Source organism: Stegodyphus dumicola, chromosome X2 (assembly GCF_044657685.1).
Source record: "Stegodyphus dumicola isolate Sdum_Otavi_A_Nest chromosome X2, ASM4465768v1".
Classification (NCBI taxonomy): Eukaryota; Metazoa; Arthropoda; class Arachnida; order Araneae; family Eresidae; genus Stegodyphus; species Stegodyphus dumicola.
In genome coordinates, this window is record NC_140781.1 from 108,903,674 (window position 1) to 108,923,971 (window position 20,298).

Sequence of the window (20,298 nt, forward strand, 5' to 3'; positions counted from 1 at the left end):
GTTGTAATTAGACAAAAAAAACAAAACAAATATTAATTGAAAGTATTTTAATTCTTAATGAAGTACAAAATAAAATTATTTTTTTTAAAAAGCTGGTGATTTTTGCTAGAGACAATGATTAGCACAACTCTTCAAAAGTTTCATGGTAAAAAGCAAAGAGGCTTTCATTGCTTCTCATATAAAGTGTCTTCTGCTTTTCTATTAGCTTACTTAACCTTTCCCCTTCTGAACACGTGACTCGAAAAAATATTCTTCTTCTTGAAGGTAGAATTTCGATGCACTACGCAATAGAATTTGATTTAGATTTTAGCTGGAACTATTCAGTTCTTGCCTTTTGAGCATTAAATATTCGATTCAGGCATTTTAGCCTACATTGTATATATGTAAATATTAAGTTTAATTAAAATTTATGGAAAACCCTCCAGGCCATGCATCTCATTTTTTGGATTATGAGTGATTCGACTTTGATCTAGAACTTTCGTTACACCTATTTTAACATTTTGCTTAACTTCTTGTAAATTAAAGGTGCTTTGCCTTCTTCATTTTCACTGCTTTCACAATCTGTTGATGTTGCAAGATCATCCAGTTCTTCATTCATCATTTCTTGATTAATAATGTGACTTCTTATTCTTCTATATCTAAAAATCCCTAAATGTCAATTGCTTTTGCAATTTGTATGCTTTCTTTGGCTTCATTTTCAATCGATGGAAATTCTTTAAAATTTTTGATAACTCTGGAAGAGCTGATGCCAAACAGCATTCGGTACTGATGAATGAACGTTGAACAATGAAATGAAAACAATCAAGACAATGTGTATGTGCGAAATAGGATTCTGTAAAACCCCGTTTGGCAAGGGTTTACTGTACTAGCAAACATTAAAACGGAATTTGAAAAGTTAAAAAAAAAAAAAAAAAATTCTTTGGCAATGAATTTTGAAGGATGTTATATATATTGTGTACATTTCTGAAATGCAGCAGTACAACAATAACAGTCTACAAAATAATGCAATGAATAGGAGTACTTAGCAAACACACAAAAATGTTACTAAGGTATAAAAAGAAAAAAAAAATCAAGAAATTTAAAAGTGTAGAATATCTTGAACTGCAAATTTCAATCAATTTCTTTCATTAGAATAGGCAGAGTTTACTACTCAAAGTCTTGGTAACTTTTGTTGAACTGCACTTTTATGTACAATTTTACATAAACATTACTACATACTTTCTACTTACAATCATGGAAGTTTCTGTGGATGCATATTACATTTCTCTTTATGCAAGCAATACAGAAATTTAATGATATTTAAAAATTACCTAAAATGAAGTAGTAAAAAAAATAAAACATTTGAATTTTGCATATCACACTATTAAACTTTTATGAAAATCAGATTGCACATCTATAGCTGTTACAGCCCATGTTAAGTCTGCAAACTGAAAAACATTTCAAAATGAAATAATTTGAAGGTTGAGACAAATTTATTCAAATTTTACACAAAAATTTAGGGGGTAGAATGATGATAACATTTCAATTTCTTTTAATGCTTTGTTCAATGTATCTGTTCTATACATAATTCTATATTAAATCCATAATCCAAAAATAGTAAATGTGCATTTCAAACTTTGCTAAATTTTCTCATTTAGTACCTATGTGTACGGCAAAAATTTAGTGCCACAGTTTTAAGACTGTATATTATATTTTAGAGGATTCTTATTCAATGTGATTTTAAACATTACTGTACACTTAGAAGATTTATTTTATGGTCACTGAGAACTGATATTAAAATTATTTAAATATATTCACAAAGCGCTTTTGAAATATTCTAAACTTGAATCCAGTTGATACAGTGTTTTCATGTGCATCCATGAAGTTTAAATCTTGCAAAATAACCAGTTCATCACAACACAGTTATTAATCATCACGAAAAGCAATTTTCTCATGAATTGAGCTGAAAAATTAAATGCTGGTAATACAATTCAGAACACTGATTACCTTTGTAATGTTTCTGCAAACAAATTTCTGTGAAAATGCCTATCTATTGGAACAGGAATTTTTAAGACACTAATGCTACAAAATTAGAATATTTAAAAAAATTTTCTGTGCTTTATTTTCATGCTGAATAAAATTATCTTTACATCATATTAAAGAAACTAGTTAATGTTTTCCTTATAAATAGATATACTTATCAGTGACGAATATAACATAAATATATAAAATTATCACATTTATAATAAAGATTCATAACAAATAAATGCATTCAAAATGGGAAATATATTCTACAAAATACAAATTAAAACTGTGAATAAGAAAATAAAATTCATCACAGTTAAAAAATAGAACTTTATTCATATTTCATTATATGATCACTGCAGAGCTTAAGATTCAAGGGAGGGGATATCATAATTGAGTCCAAAAACATCACAACATAAATCTATATACAAGGGAATAAAACATTTAACTTAAAATAAAAAGCACTGCTAAACATACGCTTTGATTGAAAATATTTAACAATCTGAATAAAATAGGAATATGACAATCAGGCACTCTTTTGTAAGAGATTTGATAATTTTAAGTGACCTTTACGCAGCTCACTCAGCTTCTCAATTTAAAATATACATTGCGCAATGGAGGAGGAAAAAGATTAAAATTCCATTATTGGCTGGTACGGATTGCATGTAAATCTTCATAAGCAGACAAAAGCTGAGCTAAAATGATTTTCTATCTTGAGAGTGTAAATGAATTCACAAACACCTGCATTCAATGTATGTGTGTGTACAAACAACTCTCATAGTTAAATATTTCCTACTTAGTTTTCCCCAACAGGCATATTTAATGGAGTTACCACAACTTGAACCACAAATCCAGATTGTAATTTAGCTTCCTCTATTTTCATTTTGTCATGTAAAAGACGACCACCAAAATACCAGCGCTGTCTAGATGGATCAATTAATTCAACAGCTTGTAAACGCTTTTTACAAGTTAATACAGTCTCACCAGTTCTAATAGCTAATTTTGTGTCTTTGCCACATGTAGAAAGACGAAATTTCAGAGTTATTTCTTCCCCACCTTCACTCCAAGGTTCACTTTCAGCAGCTGGAGATTCAGATTCATTGGTTTCCTCCACTAAATTAATTGGAACACTTAAACAATAAACTGGCAACTGGTACCTGTTTCCTAGCTCATCATAACAGTCCATCAGAGTACCTAAATAATAAATGAATGTGTATTTAGGAGATTTAAATTTCGAAACACAGATTTCTTTCAGCAGAATGAACAAAAAATTTTTTGAATAACTAATCTAAATGGATTTTTACTGACATTAACAACATATCACATTTACTTCAAATTTAAAGTAAGCAACTACACTGAAGAGCCACCACTGAAGTCAATAATGAGTTGGGCTTCCTTTGGCCTTGATAATGGTTGCTACACAACGAGGCATAGATTAAGTAAGTTTGCGGAAGCATTCTACGGGAATGGCTTGCTAAACAACAGATAGAACTGTCCACAATTCAGCAGGAGTCGCTAGTGTTGTGTGATGTGGTTTCACACCATTCCTCCAAAACACATGAAAGGTGCTCAGTAGGATTTAAGTTAGCACTTCTAGATAAACAATTCATGACAGAGAAGTCAGAGGAGTGCTGAGAAGGCAGTAGCCAAATGGAACCTGTGAGAGGTGCAGTTATCTTGCTGGAATACTCCATTTCCATGTGAATGATAGAACAACATTAATGGATGGAGATGATCGCCAGACAATGTTATATATCAAATCATACTGAAGGAGAATGGTACAAGTGCCAGATTCCAAACACCGAAAACAGAAAACACCCCAGACCATGACTGAGGTACCATGACCTTGTTCAGGTCCAACCTGGCATGCAGGATCCATGGCTTCATAAGCCCGTTGCCATATTTTCAGCCTCCCATCAGTGCTAAGTACTTGGAATCAAGCCTCGTCACTCCATGTTACTTGTTTCCAATCTTCTAGAGTGCATTCTGTGTTTTCTGCCCAGGCAAGTCGTGCAGCTCAATGGCATGTATTGCGCAATGGTACTCTTGTGGGTCTATACCTCTTGAAGCTCACATGGCAGCATTGCACAATCCGTTTACTGACTATAACCAGTTCCCTGATTCAGATAGTGGTAATTTGAGCTATAGTTTGGCTTCATTGGCTATGTAATAATACAGTTGATCTGTCTCAAACCACATTCCTTCAAGGTTAATTGCCCTTTGCAATTTGCCCTATTGTTAGTTTCTCCCCAACCATTCGTATAGTACTCTTGACACTCAACCTTGAACATATTGAAAATCCTAGCCCTCTGATGATTTCAGAAATCAAATGGGTCACGAGTCAAGCGCCTACTATTTTTCTGCAATTGAAGATGTCTAAATCAGAAGCTTTAAGTATACTGATAATTGAAACAACTGATTTACAACAACCACAGTATTAGGTATATATGCAGTTACCACAATGCACTCACATGAGCATAAATGTGGTACAGCACTACAAAACTTGCACAGCCATGTCTATCCCTTAATTCAGTGGCACTTCAGTGTAATTGTGCATATAGTTCAAGTATTTCATTAAAATCATTTCAAGTTTAGCTAAATTTTATTTATTAAAAAGCATCTAAGCATATTTATTTCTTAGGCAACTTTTATGGAAGCATAAAAAAAAAAAAAATTGAGAATATGTGGTATTGTAAAACAATAACAAGGCACAAACAAATTTTTATAATACAAAGTACTAACTAACAAAGTAAGTTAACTTTCAAAATAACAAAGTACTGATTCTTAATCACCACGTTGTGGTGTTACAGACACTGATATTTCCTTATTTGATAGAAATTTTATTATTGGTAAATAATACTACTAATCTCAGTTCCTTTTAAAAACCATGGTCTTGGCCTGTAATGCAGTTATTTACTGAAGCAATGCAACTGATTTAGTCCTTTAAAAACTCAGCATGCTCTCTACGATCCTATGCGGTGCTTTCACCAATTATGCATTATTTTATATGTATATGCTTTTCACATATTTGAAAAAGTGCACTCTAGGAATTCTGATTTTAATTCAAAATGTACTGCATCATAAAAAAATGTGAGAACAAAAAGAACAAAAATTAGAATATAGTTTGAAAAAATATGATCACAGTTCTGAAAGTGAAATTTATGAGAATAATCTATACAGAAATGAATGAAGAAATCATGAAACAGAAAAAAAAAAAAAAATAATAATAAGGTGACTAAATATTACTAAATTTCAAACAGCAAAAAATTAACTGAGATAAATTTACCACACAATTTTCTAAACAAAAGTATGGTTGAGCAAGCTAACACTCTTCTTAACCCTTTGCGGCTCAGTGTTCCACTACATGGAACAATCAAATTGAATCGTTTCTGAAACCTTTAAATTCAACCGTAAATAGATAAAAATACTTTTATAATATACTCGGAACTTTTCTTTTTAAACAGTAGATAGCAGCATATCACAAGGAGACATAGAATTTTCATTTATTATGTGTTATTAAAATCCACTTTTTTTCAAGTAATTTTCTCTATTTTTTAATGATATAAAAAATTTTATTAGGAAAAAAAATTAAGCATAATTTTGCTGGCTGTACTCCAAATTATTTGTTCTATATTTTTTTTAAATCTTTCATACAAAAACCATATGCAGAATAATAGAATAAAACCGGGTGTTCCATTAGCGGGAACACTGCGCCTTTAGCGATATCATGCTGTTACGAATCAGAACATCCGTTGTTTTTGTTTTCTGTTTCCGCTGTTTTTTTTGGGGGGGGGGACAAAGCAGTATTGAGGGGTGAGGTCTGTTTTGTGTTATGAAAGCCTAATATTGGCATCTCGAATTTTTTGGGAGTAGTTTTTAGGCAGGAATTTTATTAGTAGCTTGATTCATCTTTACTTAGACCTGTGCGAATTTTTTGCTGTCGCTTTTTAGTCTCATTCCCGTTTATTTTCAATAATTGCGTAGATATTTTTCGTGTATGTATATATTTTAGGCTTATTTTTCTTCATTGTTAATATTAATCGTAGTTATTTTTTTATTATTAATTTTCTATAAATGGCGCGGAGAGGTCTAACTCTTTCCGAAGCACTAAAAATGTTTCATGAATTACCCTCGGATTACAGCCCACAGATTTCCGTTTAAATTTGCTGTGTTCCCTCTGTACCATGAAAGCGCCAGAGATAACTTTCAAGAGCCGACTTCCTTCAAGACCTGAAGATACTCCCAGGCATAAAGTAAAGGTTTCTGGGGGAAAAATGCTACAGTAGTGTTGAACACATACCGGTGAAGAGTACGTGTAGACGATGTGCACATTGTAGCAGGAAGCAGAAGCTGCACAAAACAAGTTTTATGTGCAAAACCTGCAAAGTTGGTTTGTCTTCCATCAAAAAGGTGTGACTTGCTTTGAACAATTTCACGAAGCTAAGAAATAGGAAAATTTGTAAATATTTTTGTACAAGGTGTGTTCGAAAAGTTCGGTGAATTTTACTATAAAAAAAAGGAAACAAGAGAAACAAGCAAAATAGCTTTACTGGCCTTCAAAGTATTCACCATTAGCAACAATACACTTTTGACATCGGGTGTACAATTGTTGGAAACTGTCGGCAAACGCTTCTTTCGGTATGGCTCGAAGCACCGTTGTCACACGTTGATGGATCTCAGTAATGTCGGCCTTCCAGAACTCCTTTGAGGCCGGGAAACAGAAAGAAGTCCACGGGAGCCAGATCTGGAGAATATGGAGAATGATCTAAAACTGGAACCTGGTGCCTGTCGAGGAATTGGGTTACATGGATCGCAGTGTGCGGCCGGGCGTTGTCGTGGAACAGATTCCACTGTCCATTCCGGTACTGTGGCCGAATCTGGCATATGCGTAGCAGCAGCCGTTTCAAAACCCCCTCGTAGTATTCTGCATTGACGGTTGTAGCCGCGGGTACAAATTCATGATGGATCAAACCCTTACTGTCAAAAAAGATGATCAACAACGTGTTGATCCTGGATTGTGTCAAACGACTTTTTTGGGAGGAGGTGACGATGTTGAACACCATGCCATGGATTGCCGTTGGGTCTCCGGATCGTATTGATAGCACCTTGACTCATTCCCTGTAATTATTGTTTCCAAGAATTGCGGATTCTGGTCACACATGTCGATAAAATCTCCAGAGGTTTCCATCCGGTATTGCTTTTGCCGGGCGCATATCTTACGTTTATGCAAATGTTTGTGCACAATGGTGCTCACACTGTCTAGGCTTATCTGCAATTCGCCAGCTATCATTCTCAAAGATAGTCGTCGATCTGCAGTAAGCATCCGTCGAACTCGTTCCACATTGTCTGGAGTTGTGCTTGCTGTAGGGCGCCCCGACCGCGGTTCATCTTTGACATCCTCCTTTCCGTCTGTAAAGCGTTTAAACCACTCATAAACAAACTTTTTACTCACTGCTTCCTGACCATAAACTTTCACTAACATGTCGTGTCTCCATCGCAGTTTTGCCTAACTTGAACCAAAACTTTATGTTTATGCGTAGCTCCATGTCACACTGACAATCTTTCTCACACTGACTGTGTTAAACTGCTCATAGCGTGCGCTTCCTCTTATCTGTCGTAAAATGGCCATTCGATGGCTCTAGATGACATTTCTCTCACTGCGTCTGCGTGAGTGCAAGATCCTAACCAGCGCGGTTTTTTAATTATGAGACCAATCACTGAACTTTTCGAACACACCTTGTATATAGGACTTGTGTACATAGATATTTATCTCATTTATCAGTATATATTCAAGAATATTGTGTATATCCAGGAAACCATGTATACAGCCATAATACAGAGTTTTTTCATTCTTATACAAACGCTTCTACTCATTTTTGTGCTTCACTGCAATGCTCGCTTAGTTGCACTTTTAGAAGCTCTGGCGGCGCAGTGTGGAACACCCACAGAATTAAAACGTTCAGTGCAATTTTTACAAAATTTTACCTGTATACTCCTTTAGGATTAAATAGACTGCATACAACTGTTTTTGTTGAAATTATGACGTTAACGTATAGTGCGCCACAAAGGGTTAAAGTGCCAGAATGAGATTAATAGACAAACGAGAAATTCTGATTGCAGCAACAAATATTTAATATTATGAAAACGTGTGCAGGTCTGTCTGTTTGCAACATCATCTCCTCCAGAACATCACAGATTTGAGTTTTGAGAGAGGTACCCCTGGATTCCAAAAATTCATGGGAAGCCATTTTGACCATTCTCATCCTTGTACGACTTCAGCCGAGATAATAATTAAAAACTCTGAAAAATGCTCATTTTTGCACCCTGCAAGTTGCTTTTCTTGCTGAATTTCATTGCTGTTCAGTTTGCTGCGTGAAGCAATTAAATTATGTGAATAACTTAAATTTCTGAAGGATGTGGTCACAGTAAACATAAATTAAGATTATTCCTATATTAAATACCATAACCATCACAATATTTTCATTCAAAACATTCTAACAAGAATGCATTGTAATATCAATATTACAATTGCTGATATGATATAGACTGACTGCCACAAATACGACCATGAATGCAAACATGCACCATTTGGATCAATTTATTCGTGAAATATGGAAGATGGACATGAACCAGGTAGGAGGGATTCTTCTTGTTCTTATTTTTCCTCTCTACTTTCCCAGAATTCAAAGGCAACAGAATTAAGTCTAAAATTACTTTTAAGTAATTTACGCTCAGATCGGATTACTGATACATACTAAAGTATGATCATCATTTAAAACCAAATGTTTCATCACATTTTGTTTAATTTTGTGCATTTATTTATTTATTGGTAAATATATGAGTTTCCAAAACTTTATTTTGCTCTATATACATAATGCAATGATAAATTAATTGAATCATTACATAATGTAATAATTGTAATAAATAACTGTTATTGCATAACAATTTTTGTTATTGTTACTTAACTGTTATATTTCATTGTATAATTTTCATTCTATTATTAAGACAATGAATTATGATATTATTAAAATTGACTATAAAAATTTTACAATAGTACCCTAATTTCGCACATATAGTCCACACACAACATTTTATATAAAAAAAATTTCAAAAATCGTCAGATAGTCCACACCACCGGATAGTCTGTGGACTATACGTCCGAAATTACGTTTTTTTAATACGGCAATATTCCCATGATTTTTAAACACATCCTTTGTTTGCGCCAATTTCTCACCGCTTTCTCGTCCACTTCAAAATAACGGGGTAAAATCCTAGTATACGGTGCAGCCTTGGCGCGACTTCGAAAATTATCGCCAACACCAAAAATTATCCAAAGAATGTCTATATATATACTATACACACATAGTATATATACTATATACATAGTATATACTATGTTTAACTATATATTTTCTTTGAATGATCCGTTAACTACTCATCATAAAGTTGTCAAAAGTAGCCAAATCCCGTGTGCACCGAATACTAGGATTAAACCAATAACGGCCCGCTTCTCTATTTCCATCTTTTTCCCGGCGATGTTTCATCAACGTTATCGAAGATGAAAGACAAAATACTGTGCAACGTGCTATACTCGTGATAAGTGGTAATGAAATGTGACCTTCGACCCCACTCACTCGGTGTTGCCAAACCACGCTATAAGTAAACGAATCACGCTTTTTTTTTGTACTCCAGGTACTTGCTACTATGGCTCCTAAAAACCGAGCTGACGCATCAATTACTTTTCCCCCTCCCGGCAGTTGCGCTAAAGCAGTGCGAAGGATACTGGGATACAAGACTCTGGTTGCGCTAAGTGAGTCACAGCCGACTGTATCATGGCCTTGAAGCGAAATCAGTTTCGGAAGGTCACGTGATCGAAATAGTCGATCTCTTTCTCTTCACTATAATCCCGGAGTTCAACTTTGCTGCAAATAATAGTTTTGTCTTAAAATAAATATAAGTAAAATTAATAAACGTGAGTAGATCGCATGATTAACATTAAATTTTTTCACAGTGCAATATTGTTACAGGCGTTAAAAATGTATATCTTCAATAGCTTTTAAAACAATTTGTACTTTGTTTATATAACTAAAAATGTTACTGAGAATCACCACATGCAAACTTTATTTACGTAATTTTGATAAAAATGGAATCCATTTATATATGTTATCTGAATCAAATTTATTCCCAAAACAATATAAAATCCACATAAGGGGCGAATTCAATAGATTTATGGATGTAAATTTTATTTAGATTTTCATACTAATAAAATAAATATTAAGGGCAGAATATTTTGTAAAACTCCATGTAAATTACCATTGCATCAGCTATATAAATTTTCAGAAGGCAAATACCCAAAGTCATCTCTCTTCACTCCATTCACTAATAAAAACTAGATATCTCAATTTTGTCAAAAAGGGGAAACGAATTAAAAATTCCTTAAATGCTAGCAAATTTGAGTATGAACTTACATGCAATGTTATACTATAAATAAATCTTTCAAGGAAATTTCAAAGAACTAAATGCTAATTACTTTCATAAAAAAGACAGCCATCTATTTGTACCAGCTCTAATTTTATGTTGAATCACTTTTTCCAAACCAACCAAGAAGTAAGTGATTAGTCTTGGTTTTTTTTTAATTTCCCCAAATTACAGGCCTATTCCACTATTAAATAAATTCATAAAACTTGGAGCTGTAGCATATACATACATGCTACATATTATACATAATCTATGCAGAAACAAAGCATAAAATAAAAAATTGTGATTTATTAACTGAAATTAATTGTTAAATTTTTTAACCTTTTTATATGAGCATTTTATATTAATTTTGTCATTTTTATATTTTGTATAATTATTTAAAAAATTATCAAAGATATTTTCTAACCGAGTTTCTCATTTCACAAGTGCAAGAATCTGTTAAATTAAAGTTAATTCGACCTAAGTGTATGCAAGATAAATTATGTAAAATATCCATTTGCTTTCCTTACATAAGAAATTATCTTTCATGTTTTTAAGAATTTCACCAAATAAGAAATATACAATTGAAGATGTTAATAAAGTAACCTTAGATTGAAAAGTTTTAATTTACCCCTATCTAATTCTTTAAGAAAACCAAAAATATCATCTCTTGGATGAATACTTTGCAACCAGTCCTGCAAATATTGCATTTTATCACCCTTAATTTTTTCATGGCATCATAATCTGTAACCTAAACTAGCACTGTTAAAATATCAGTAGAAACATTTTCTATAAAGAAATCATTAATTAGCAAATTTGAATAATCATTAATATTCGCAAAAGTAAAAATAGAATCCTTATCATAATCTGGTAAAAGGGACTTTCATATTTGATGATGAAGTTATAATATTGTTTCTAAAATGAAGCTTCTTCTCACTTTCTAATAAGTGTAGGTCATTTATTTAATAATTTGAACCTGACATTTGCCGATAGATTCCAAAAAACGAGATTCCGTAACATCAGTTTGAAATTTTCCTAACAATATGTATTCAGCTTCATACTTTTGAAACAAATGTGGAATCAATTGAATGAATGCATTATGTAATTATTATTAATGCCTGAAATGTTTGTGGTGATAAAGTTTCTTTTATCGGGATAGACTGTCAAATATTCTATTAGAAAGAAATAATCAAAATAAAGAATTCCTAATGTACTATACCAAACAAATATTCAAAACAATACTATGCAAAATGTTCAAACTAGAGTAAATGTATTCGATGTTATGTTAAAACGAAATACTTCAATACGATTGTAAACAGCTACAAATTTTCCCAAATAAATCTAAAAATTAAAAAGGTATAAAACGAAATATAAATAAAAATATTATTTACCTTAGTTTAAGTGATTTAAAATCACGTAGAATAGCAAAATTAACATCCAAAAAATCCACGAACACACACTACAACACATCTTCACAACCACACAGATCGACCATCTGGATCACGTGACTTTTGCGCTTCAAGGCCATTATAGAGTTGGCTGTGAAGTGAGTGCTCATACAAGACTTTCTTTGGCTCATATCCCAGCATCGCTTGATGCGCCAGCCTGGATTTTAGGAGCTCTACTTGCTACTACTCATTTGTTCTGCACTATGCTCCATGGTTTACTATCGATACGATACATACGAATGTTTTCTTGGAATCTCGCGCTTTTTTTATATTTGATCATCGGCAGTTCATGACAGCGTGTTTTTTTTAATTTCAACGGTTTTAACCGTGAACAACCAGCGTATTATTCGCACTGGTGGATAGTCCGCAGCTTCAAAAATTCGCATTTTAAACACAGATAGTCCGTGGACTATACGCGCGAAATTACGGTAAATAATTATAATTAATAAATAGTATATATATTTTTTATCTTTGAACTTAAAAGTATGAACATTGTTGCGCAATGAAGAAAAAAAGAAATTTCTTAATAATTAGATACAATTATATTTCTTTTTCGATTTTTAAGATAAAATCTATACACATTATCATTGACATTGGCTGGGAAAAAAAGCATGAAATTTATTTTAGGAAAAATATGAAATATATTCTTGTAATACTGACAAATGTCAAGTTAAATCAATAACAATCTGGACATATTCCATTCAAATAAGGCGAAAATCTGCTGATCACCTTTTCCCTATACTACAAAAAGTATACTTCTGCTAAAAACTGTAGTTCCATGATTTTCAGACATTTTTTAAAATAAACAATTGAAACTGCACTGTTTATATAAAATTCATAAATTATGGGAAAAAAACTTCAACATGTTTTCTTTCTAGGTTCCAGGACAATACGAATCTTAATTTCTGCTCATATGAATCAAAGGTGTGAAAACCGTGTGATGACACGATCCTTCACGACACAGGGACTTTCCCTGCTTTCAGTAGTAAATTCCCCTATCTCCAGCGAAGAGAAGACCCTCATGTGACCCCTCGTCCTGCAGCATATAAGACCCCTTCCAAACGACTCTAAGCAGAATGCCAACCACAGTGGCATTTGTGATTGTTGAACTGTATCTTCATTTCTACTTCTCTGCATCTTCAATCTTGCTACCTCTTATTGCTCTTATTCTTGTCCACTGCAATTCCCTAGGCCTAACTCAAATCAGTCAATCTGCAGTCTGTGTCATCTGCTACAGCTGGCAATTTAACACCGTCACCACTGTCACCATCTTATACACACAAAAATATTTAAATTTTATATAATATGCTAAGGTACCAGTTCCTATGTTTATATTACATTGATATTTTTACAATAACTCAATCTTAGAAGAAAGTCTGCACCTTTAACTTACCAGTGGGCAATGATATATTGGCACCATCAATAATTGCCTGAGCAAGAGCATAATCATTGGTTTCTGCAGCATAAGCAGCAGCTTTTAAAGCATCCCATATTTCTTTCCTTCCTTCAAAAGCAGGTGCAGTATCCCAAAATTCATCCCGTTTGCTATGTAATTGGCCACCAGTCAAAGGCACATCACTTTTCCACTTTGGTTTTTCATGTTTCAGAGGTTGATTTTTTCCTATTGTAACTATAAGACAGAATATGGATAAAAATAAGTTTCAGCAAAATTTAAAAAATCTAAAATATTATAGAAAACCTCTACAAGCAATCAATTAATTTAGTTAACAAAATGCAATTTACATATGAATATACTAAACTTCACAAAATACGATTTGATTAGGTTACTTGATTATTGGTAAAGAATACATAGTCAAATGGTTTCAGAGGAAGGATGTTTTTATGAAAGAAAAATTGACTCGTATGTTGCTTCACATAAAAAATGAAATTAGTAACCTTAGTCAGCCTATCCATTTGCCACTTGAGCTGCTGTCTTACAACTAGTGTTTTGCCTCTCACAAAAGATGAGTACAGCTCTGCTCAAATTTGCGAAACAGCACTGGCAGTGGCTGTCACATAATTACCCCCCCTTTAGGCAGCCACAAAGCAAATCTGGCAATAAGTGTAATCAAATAATTTTTTGGTGCAACTGACATCACTGTTTATGCTTAGAATTAATTTGGTTTTAAAGAATAAGTTCGTAATAAAAATTCTAAGGACAAATTACATTAGTAATCTATCCATTTTCAATAGTGGCAGAGGTTATGGTTAGTCAACCAAAGTGCATACACACCTCCTGTCACTTGTCTGATTGTTAATGCCTCATTTTGAAGTTAAATAAATAAATGCACCTCATATTTTTTTGGAGAAAATTATTTTCCACACATTCTGTAACTGAATTTTTTTCTTTTGTTATTCACATGCAAAATTCTGAACTGAAATTTCTCATTTCTAATGCTTGTCTCTTCACAGCTCAACACAGATAAGAAAAGTATGCTAGTAAGAGAAGCAACAGGCATGCATTTCCCTTTACAGACCTATTATCACAGATATATTTATTATTTTTCAATATGCTTGACCTGTTTCATATATGCCTAGATTGCATCTTCATTTTCACATCAGTTTTTAAATTAGGCTAGGCCTAAAACAAAGAGATACTTCAATAAAATTTATGTTACTTCTTACCAAGGATAAAATGCCTGTGCACCGGTCTTCTTTCTATGTCACATCCCCTCTCAATTATTATTAAATATATATGTGTGTTTATGTGTAATATATTCTGTAGATAACTTAAGGTTCTCTATTGCAAATACAGAATGACAGAGCTGTGCAGATACATAAGATGCATAACAGTGAAGGAAAGACTCAGCAGACGTGGCCCTAGATTCAACACATAATTTTTATTCCTTTGACAACTCATTTCTAAGTATGTTTTATAGAGATTATGGCAAAGCACGCAACAGCTACCTGCCCAAGGAGAAAGATACGTTTGTCAAGAAAAACTGGCTCATTACACCTAGGGAAAACCACTAAAATGCCAATACAACTGGCCCATTCACCTGGAATGAAACCCAGGTCAGAACTACAAGTGTTCAGTGATTTTAACACTCGGTCACTGCTGGGCAACTTGTTTTTAAGGCACATATTCTTTTTTACACATCATCATTATGAGTGTGATATGCACCCCACAACAGCATCAAGTGCTTGCACAGCGAGAGGAAGGCAGGAAAGTAAGTGTACATTTTAGAACGGCGATATTTTTAGAGTTGGTTTCTTTGTTTAAATTTTGATCAGTGATAGGATAAGAAATGTTACATTGCAAAATTAATAAGATGCCATAAATGGGGTTTAATTTTGAGATGATGCACTTTAGATTCATATATCAGTTTTAGGACATGAAGGGGATGTAGTCAAATGAAATTAAAAATACCATGGCTAAATTAAAGTTAACAGTTTTCTTTCACATTTTAAATCTTTCACATATATATGGAGGATGAGCATTAGATTTTTTGCTGCCTGGTATAATCTCCCTCTTTTCTAAATTTTACAACTCTTCATGACCATACCAGTTGCAATAACTTTGATGCCAGCCTTGTACATATATATGTCAAAGCATGAAAGAAATGGTACAGATGAGCCTTTGCACATCACTGGTGGCATCCACCAGTACATATATAAAGGACAGACATTTATGAAAATTTCTAGAGCTGTTTCAGCCTGAGAGCAGCAAATTTTTAACAATTTTAGCAATTTTTAATAATGTCTAACAAAAAGAGCTCATGAGATACATATGGCATTCAGAAAGCAGATGCAAAGTCTGGGTTTTCCTTTCAACAGTGTACCACGATTGAAAGAATTCTGGCAAAACTTTGAACTTATAACAACGGCCAGAAGAAGACTTTAAATAAAAACAGCCAACAAGAATCATTTCACATGATGTGAATCAAATAAATACTTCCTAAAATAACACAGGAAATACAACTTTAGACCTCAAAAATATCAGGACAATTGGATTTTTTTAAAATTTATTAATGGGCTTTAGAAGCCAATATACAACCAGAATAAGCCTAATGAATTCAACATACAACTTGCCTCAGCTTCAGTAAATTAGGCTACTGGAAATGCTTATGTGGGAAAAATAAACAAATTTTATTCATCATGTTATATTAATTAACTACTAATAATGCCAGACAAATAACAGGATATACAACACTTATTCTGTTAGGAACTGGATGACTGATCTTGAATACAAATTAATCACACAAATTAATTAATAAAGTAAACAAAAAATAATATATATACATATCTTTAAAAGTAAATAAATTCATTTAAGATTCAGACATATTAAATCCAAAACCTGAAAACCAAGAGGAATATACCTTGTTTCCAAAATAATGTAATACCAATTCATTACCAAATTCTACAAGGGTTAAAAATACTACAACTTTAAATCACCACAAACTATATACAAAATAATTCCTAAAAATCTATAGATAGCTACAAATTTAATGCATTAATACACAACTTCACAAAACACCAGGGAAGAAGTATTAATACATAACTATCAGTCACATCTCTATAAAGTACAACTCAATAACTTTATAGTTTAATTATTTCATCAGCACACTCTAACAATAAAAATTTCTCAATAAATCATCTGAATAAGTAGTCAGTAATAAAAAAATAAGTAAAAACACTAGAGAATATATATATATATATACATGTAATAATTTTGATGCATAGCCATGTTAGCAGAGAGTGGCAGAAGAGATGAAGATGACGAAACTAGATTCCTACAAATCACCAATCTTTATTTTCACATATCCAATTCATTTGGCAGACACTTATTCAATCATAATTGAATATGATAAATGTCTAGGTACATTGGTTTTAACAAGAAATTACATAGACATTTGAGAAGCAATGTGCCACGAAGATGACAGAGCACCACTTAGGGGAAAGTAATGGAATGACGTAATTAATTTGCCAACGGTATTTATACAGTCAAAAGTCGTTAATTCGGACACCCATAATCCGGAATGATCTATAATCTGGACCTCAAAGCTACAAACTTTCTGCGCAAGACCTTTACGGCTGCGTATATGCGTGTGCGCATGCGCATAATACGTTTACGCATGCACGGTTAATGTATAACGGACGGTATAAGCTAAGCTAAAATTATCTAATTCAATTAATGTTGCAGATTGCGTTCCTTAATCTTCGAATTGGATCCAGCTTATTATTTTTTGCAGACTGTTAGAGCAATTTTATAAAAGTAAGCTTGAGCTTTCGATTATGTCAATTAGAATTTCCGATATATATTTACTAATATGTAAAGGATCTACAAAGCGAAAGTATGTTTCGAAGTCCATTAAACAAAAAGTGGAATTGCTGCAAAAAATGGATAAAGGCATATCCATCGTTTCTCTGACCATTCCGAAATCTGTTTATCAATTTCACGCTGCTCTGCAACCGGTGTAGGGGGGGGGAACGCCGCGGCATGCAATGAATTGGAAGTTGATCTGTCAGCACCATCCTTATCTTCAGGGCAGATGTTTTTATTTTATTTGGCTTATAATTCCTTACTAAATGTAGTATTTCATCTCGATGTATTCCGTCTTTGATATGATTTAAATCAAATTCCTCGTCATTATAATTCACTTCCGAAAGTGAAGAAAGTGACGCAGAGGTTATTGAAAACGAAAAAATTTCGATTGACAAATTAGTCGGTATTCTCTACACAGCAATTATAGGACTTGAACAGCGGAACTTTGTAACTGAACAAGAAATTATGTCTGTTTATAGAATTAAAGAGAAAGTATTATCACATAAAACGAAGCACTTTGTAACTGAACAAGAAATTATGTCTGTTTATAGAATTAAAGAGAAAGTATTATCACATAAAACGAAGCAACTTAAACAACTTACATTAAAAGAAATGTTTAATAAAGTAAACAAATAAATGTTAAGCTTTTTTTTTTTTTTTTTTTTTTTTTTGTATATTTTGATACCCTTTAGATCATAATTGTTCTTTATTTCATAAATTACGGTTTCATATTTTTAATTTTATAATTTCTACATGCCATCTTACCAGATTTAAACTGATGATCTATAATCCAGAAAAATCAATAATCCGGAATCGCCGAAGTCCCGACGAGTCCGGATTAACGACTTTTGACTGTACTAAGTCTGATGTAATTATAGAGACAAGCTATGACTGGTTAATTTCAGGTCGTTATATAATCATGGAAGGATCTTGAATTTGGGAGAACAGATGAATTTAGGGGAAGAGCACCAAATCCGGAATCGTTAATTTTCAAGTTGCCAATTATTTTTAAAGCAGCTATCATATGTTCTTATATCTCACATATTCCCAATTTTAAAAGAAAAGGTCGGGGAAGCAGGGTGGCAGAAAAGCATTAGTGAATTAGTGTAGCAGGAGAAAGTTTATTATATGAGAAAAAACATGAGGAAGCATCAAGGACATAGCAGGCAGGTTTTCCTATGCCCCTTCATGATTCATGACCTCTCTCATATACATATTACGAAATACTTAACATATAATTTACAAGTAATGTAATTTCTAAAGAAACTAAATAATAAATTAATACAAATATAATTTTTAAAGTTCCCAAATTAGTAAAATGTCCAACATCTTTTGAATGTCCAATGAAAATTTTTTCTAAACTCTCTTGATGAAAAACGTTCTACCAGGTAAATGTTCAAAAGTTTCCATAAAGTAAATGTTCACTGAAACGTCTTTCAAATTTTTGTTGATGAAAATATTTCCATTATAATGCAGACTGAGCTGCCAATTTTCATGTAGAAATATAATACTCAGTTTGTCATGCTCAGGTGTCCGTCCCAAGTGCCCTCATCTGGCCTGTTCCTCTCATTACCATCGTATGGTGTCAATCGAGTCAGTGGCAATGCTATAGACTCGGCCACGGTTCTGTCGAGTACCAGGCCTTGTGGCTGCACAATCGGAAACGGTAGTACTATGTTCTTCGTAGACTACACCATTAATCCTTAACATACAAGTAATTTTGCACAATGCGGGTGTAGCTCTAGTACTAGTTGTCCTAAAGGGCAACCGAAACAAAGCAATTTCTTTCTACCGGGAGTACCACATTTAACTTTTTAGATAGAACATTTAATTAATATTTTTTGTTGCCACTAGATGTAGCTGTATGCCTGTTATGGGGAAATATATCGAAATGTAAGTATGTTTACCTTCATTCCTATGCAATGATTTTTATTTTTGGTATTTTGTTTCGGAATGAGAGAGATTCGTGGGGGGGCGTTGAGCAATGTAATGTCTCTAACTGCGACATTTGATATAAACAAATGCATGTGCTCTCGCTGTATTGAGGTATTTTTTATTTTTATTTCTGCGATATAGTTGGATAGACGTTCTATCATTAGAGATTTTTTTTATTACTTTTATATTTTTTATTACTTTTATCTTTTTTTTAACACTCTTAGATTTTTCGTGCTTTGAGATGAATATTTTTAATCGTCAGTGAAACATATCTTTTTTTAATGGCAAACAAAAACAGTATCTAAACGTAGAATATACACCATCGCTAATTTGTTACTGTTGAGTAATGTAATGGCTCTTACTGCGTCAATTTATATAAACAAAAGAACATGTTCTCATGCTCTGCAATACTTTTAATTTATTAATTTTTCTTATTTTTTATTTTATTTTTTTATCGGTTATAGTGGAGTAGATGTTCTATCATTAGAGACTTTTTTATTACTCTGTGTTTTCCGGCATTGAGATGAATATTTTGTATCACTTAGAGAAAAGTGTTTTTTTTTTTTTTTTTAATGGCAAAATGAAAGCACTATCTGACCGTAGAACATATACAAATGTTAAATGAGTCAAATTTTCTGAGTAAAAATAGCAGTAGATATTATATTCCTGTGACTAATGCAACGTTGGACTTTGCATACACCCAAGTTTCAAAGAATATCGTAGACTGTCTCATTTTGGAACATTGCTTACTTTTTGTTGTTTGCTCGTTGAAGTTTTATTAAAGAGAGTTTTAATATTTTTTAATTTTAATTTTGTATTGTGTTAAATAAAATCTGCGATTGTTTGGATATTTTTCCATATATATTTATTTGTGGGATAAGGGGAAAATTATATTATTCTAGAAAGACGCTGTGCTAGTTCGATCGCGGGAGCGTTTCTACCGTTTTTCTTATGTGCGACGAGTGTTGTTTTGAGCAATAGGAGTTATTCGATGCTCTTTTCTCAGCATCTTGAAATTTTTCGTGTGTGGATTACTTCGAAATTGTGTGATCTTTTTCGTGTGCTGTGAATAGTGATTTTTTTCCACCAAGGATTAGCGACCATGTGCACTGGTGGGGAACGAACTCTCTGCGCCTGCTAAAATGGATACATCTACGGTTCGGAACCACGTGCTAGAGCTGACGGACG

General features: G+C 32.9%; 1 protein-coding gene across 1 annotated transcript in view; it reads right to left on the reverse strand.

Annotated features, from left to right (window-relative positions):
- Positions 1–2,314: 2,314 nt before the first annotated feature.
- LOC118190285 (ubiquitin domain-containing protein 2) overlaps positions 2,315–20,298 on the reverse strand; it is a 47,641-nt gene continuing 29,657 nt past the window's right edge. The window contains exons 2-3 of the mRNA XM_035360982.2: positions 13,303–13,539; positions 2,315–3,198 (exon numbers count right to left, since the gene is read on the reverse strand). Of these exons, the coding sequence (XP_035216873.1) occupies positions 2,801–3,198; positions 13,303–13,539 (635 nt within the window). The 3' untranslated portion in view covers positions 2,315–2,800. The remainder of the gene's footprint in view (positions 3,199–13,302; positions 13,540–20,298) is intronic.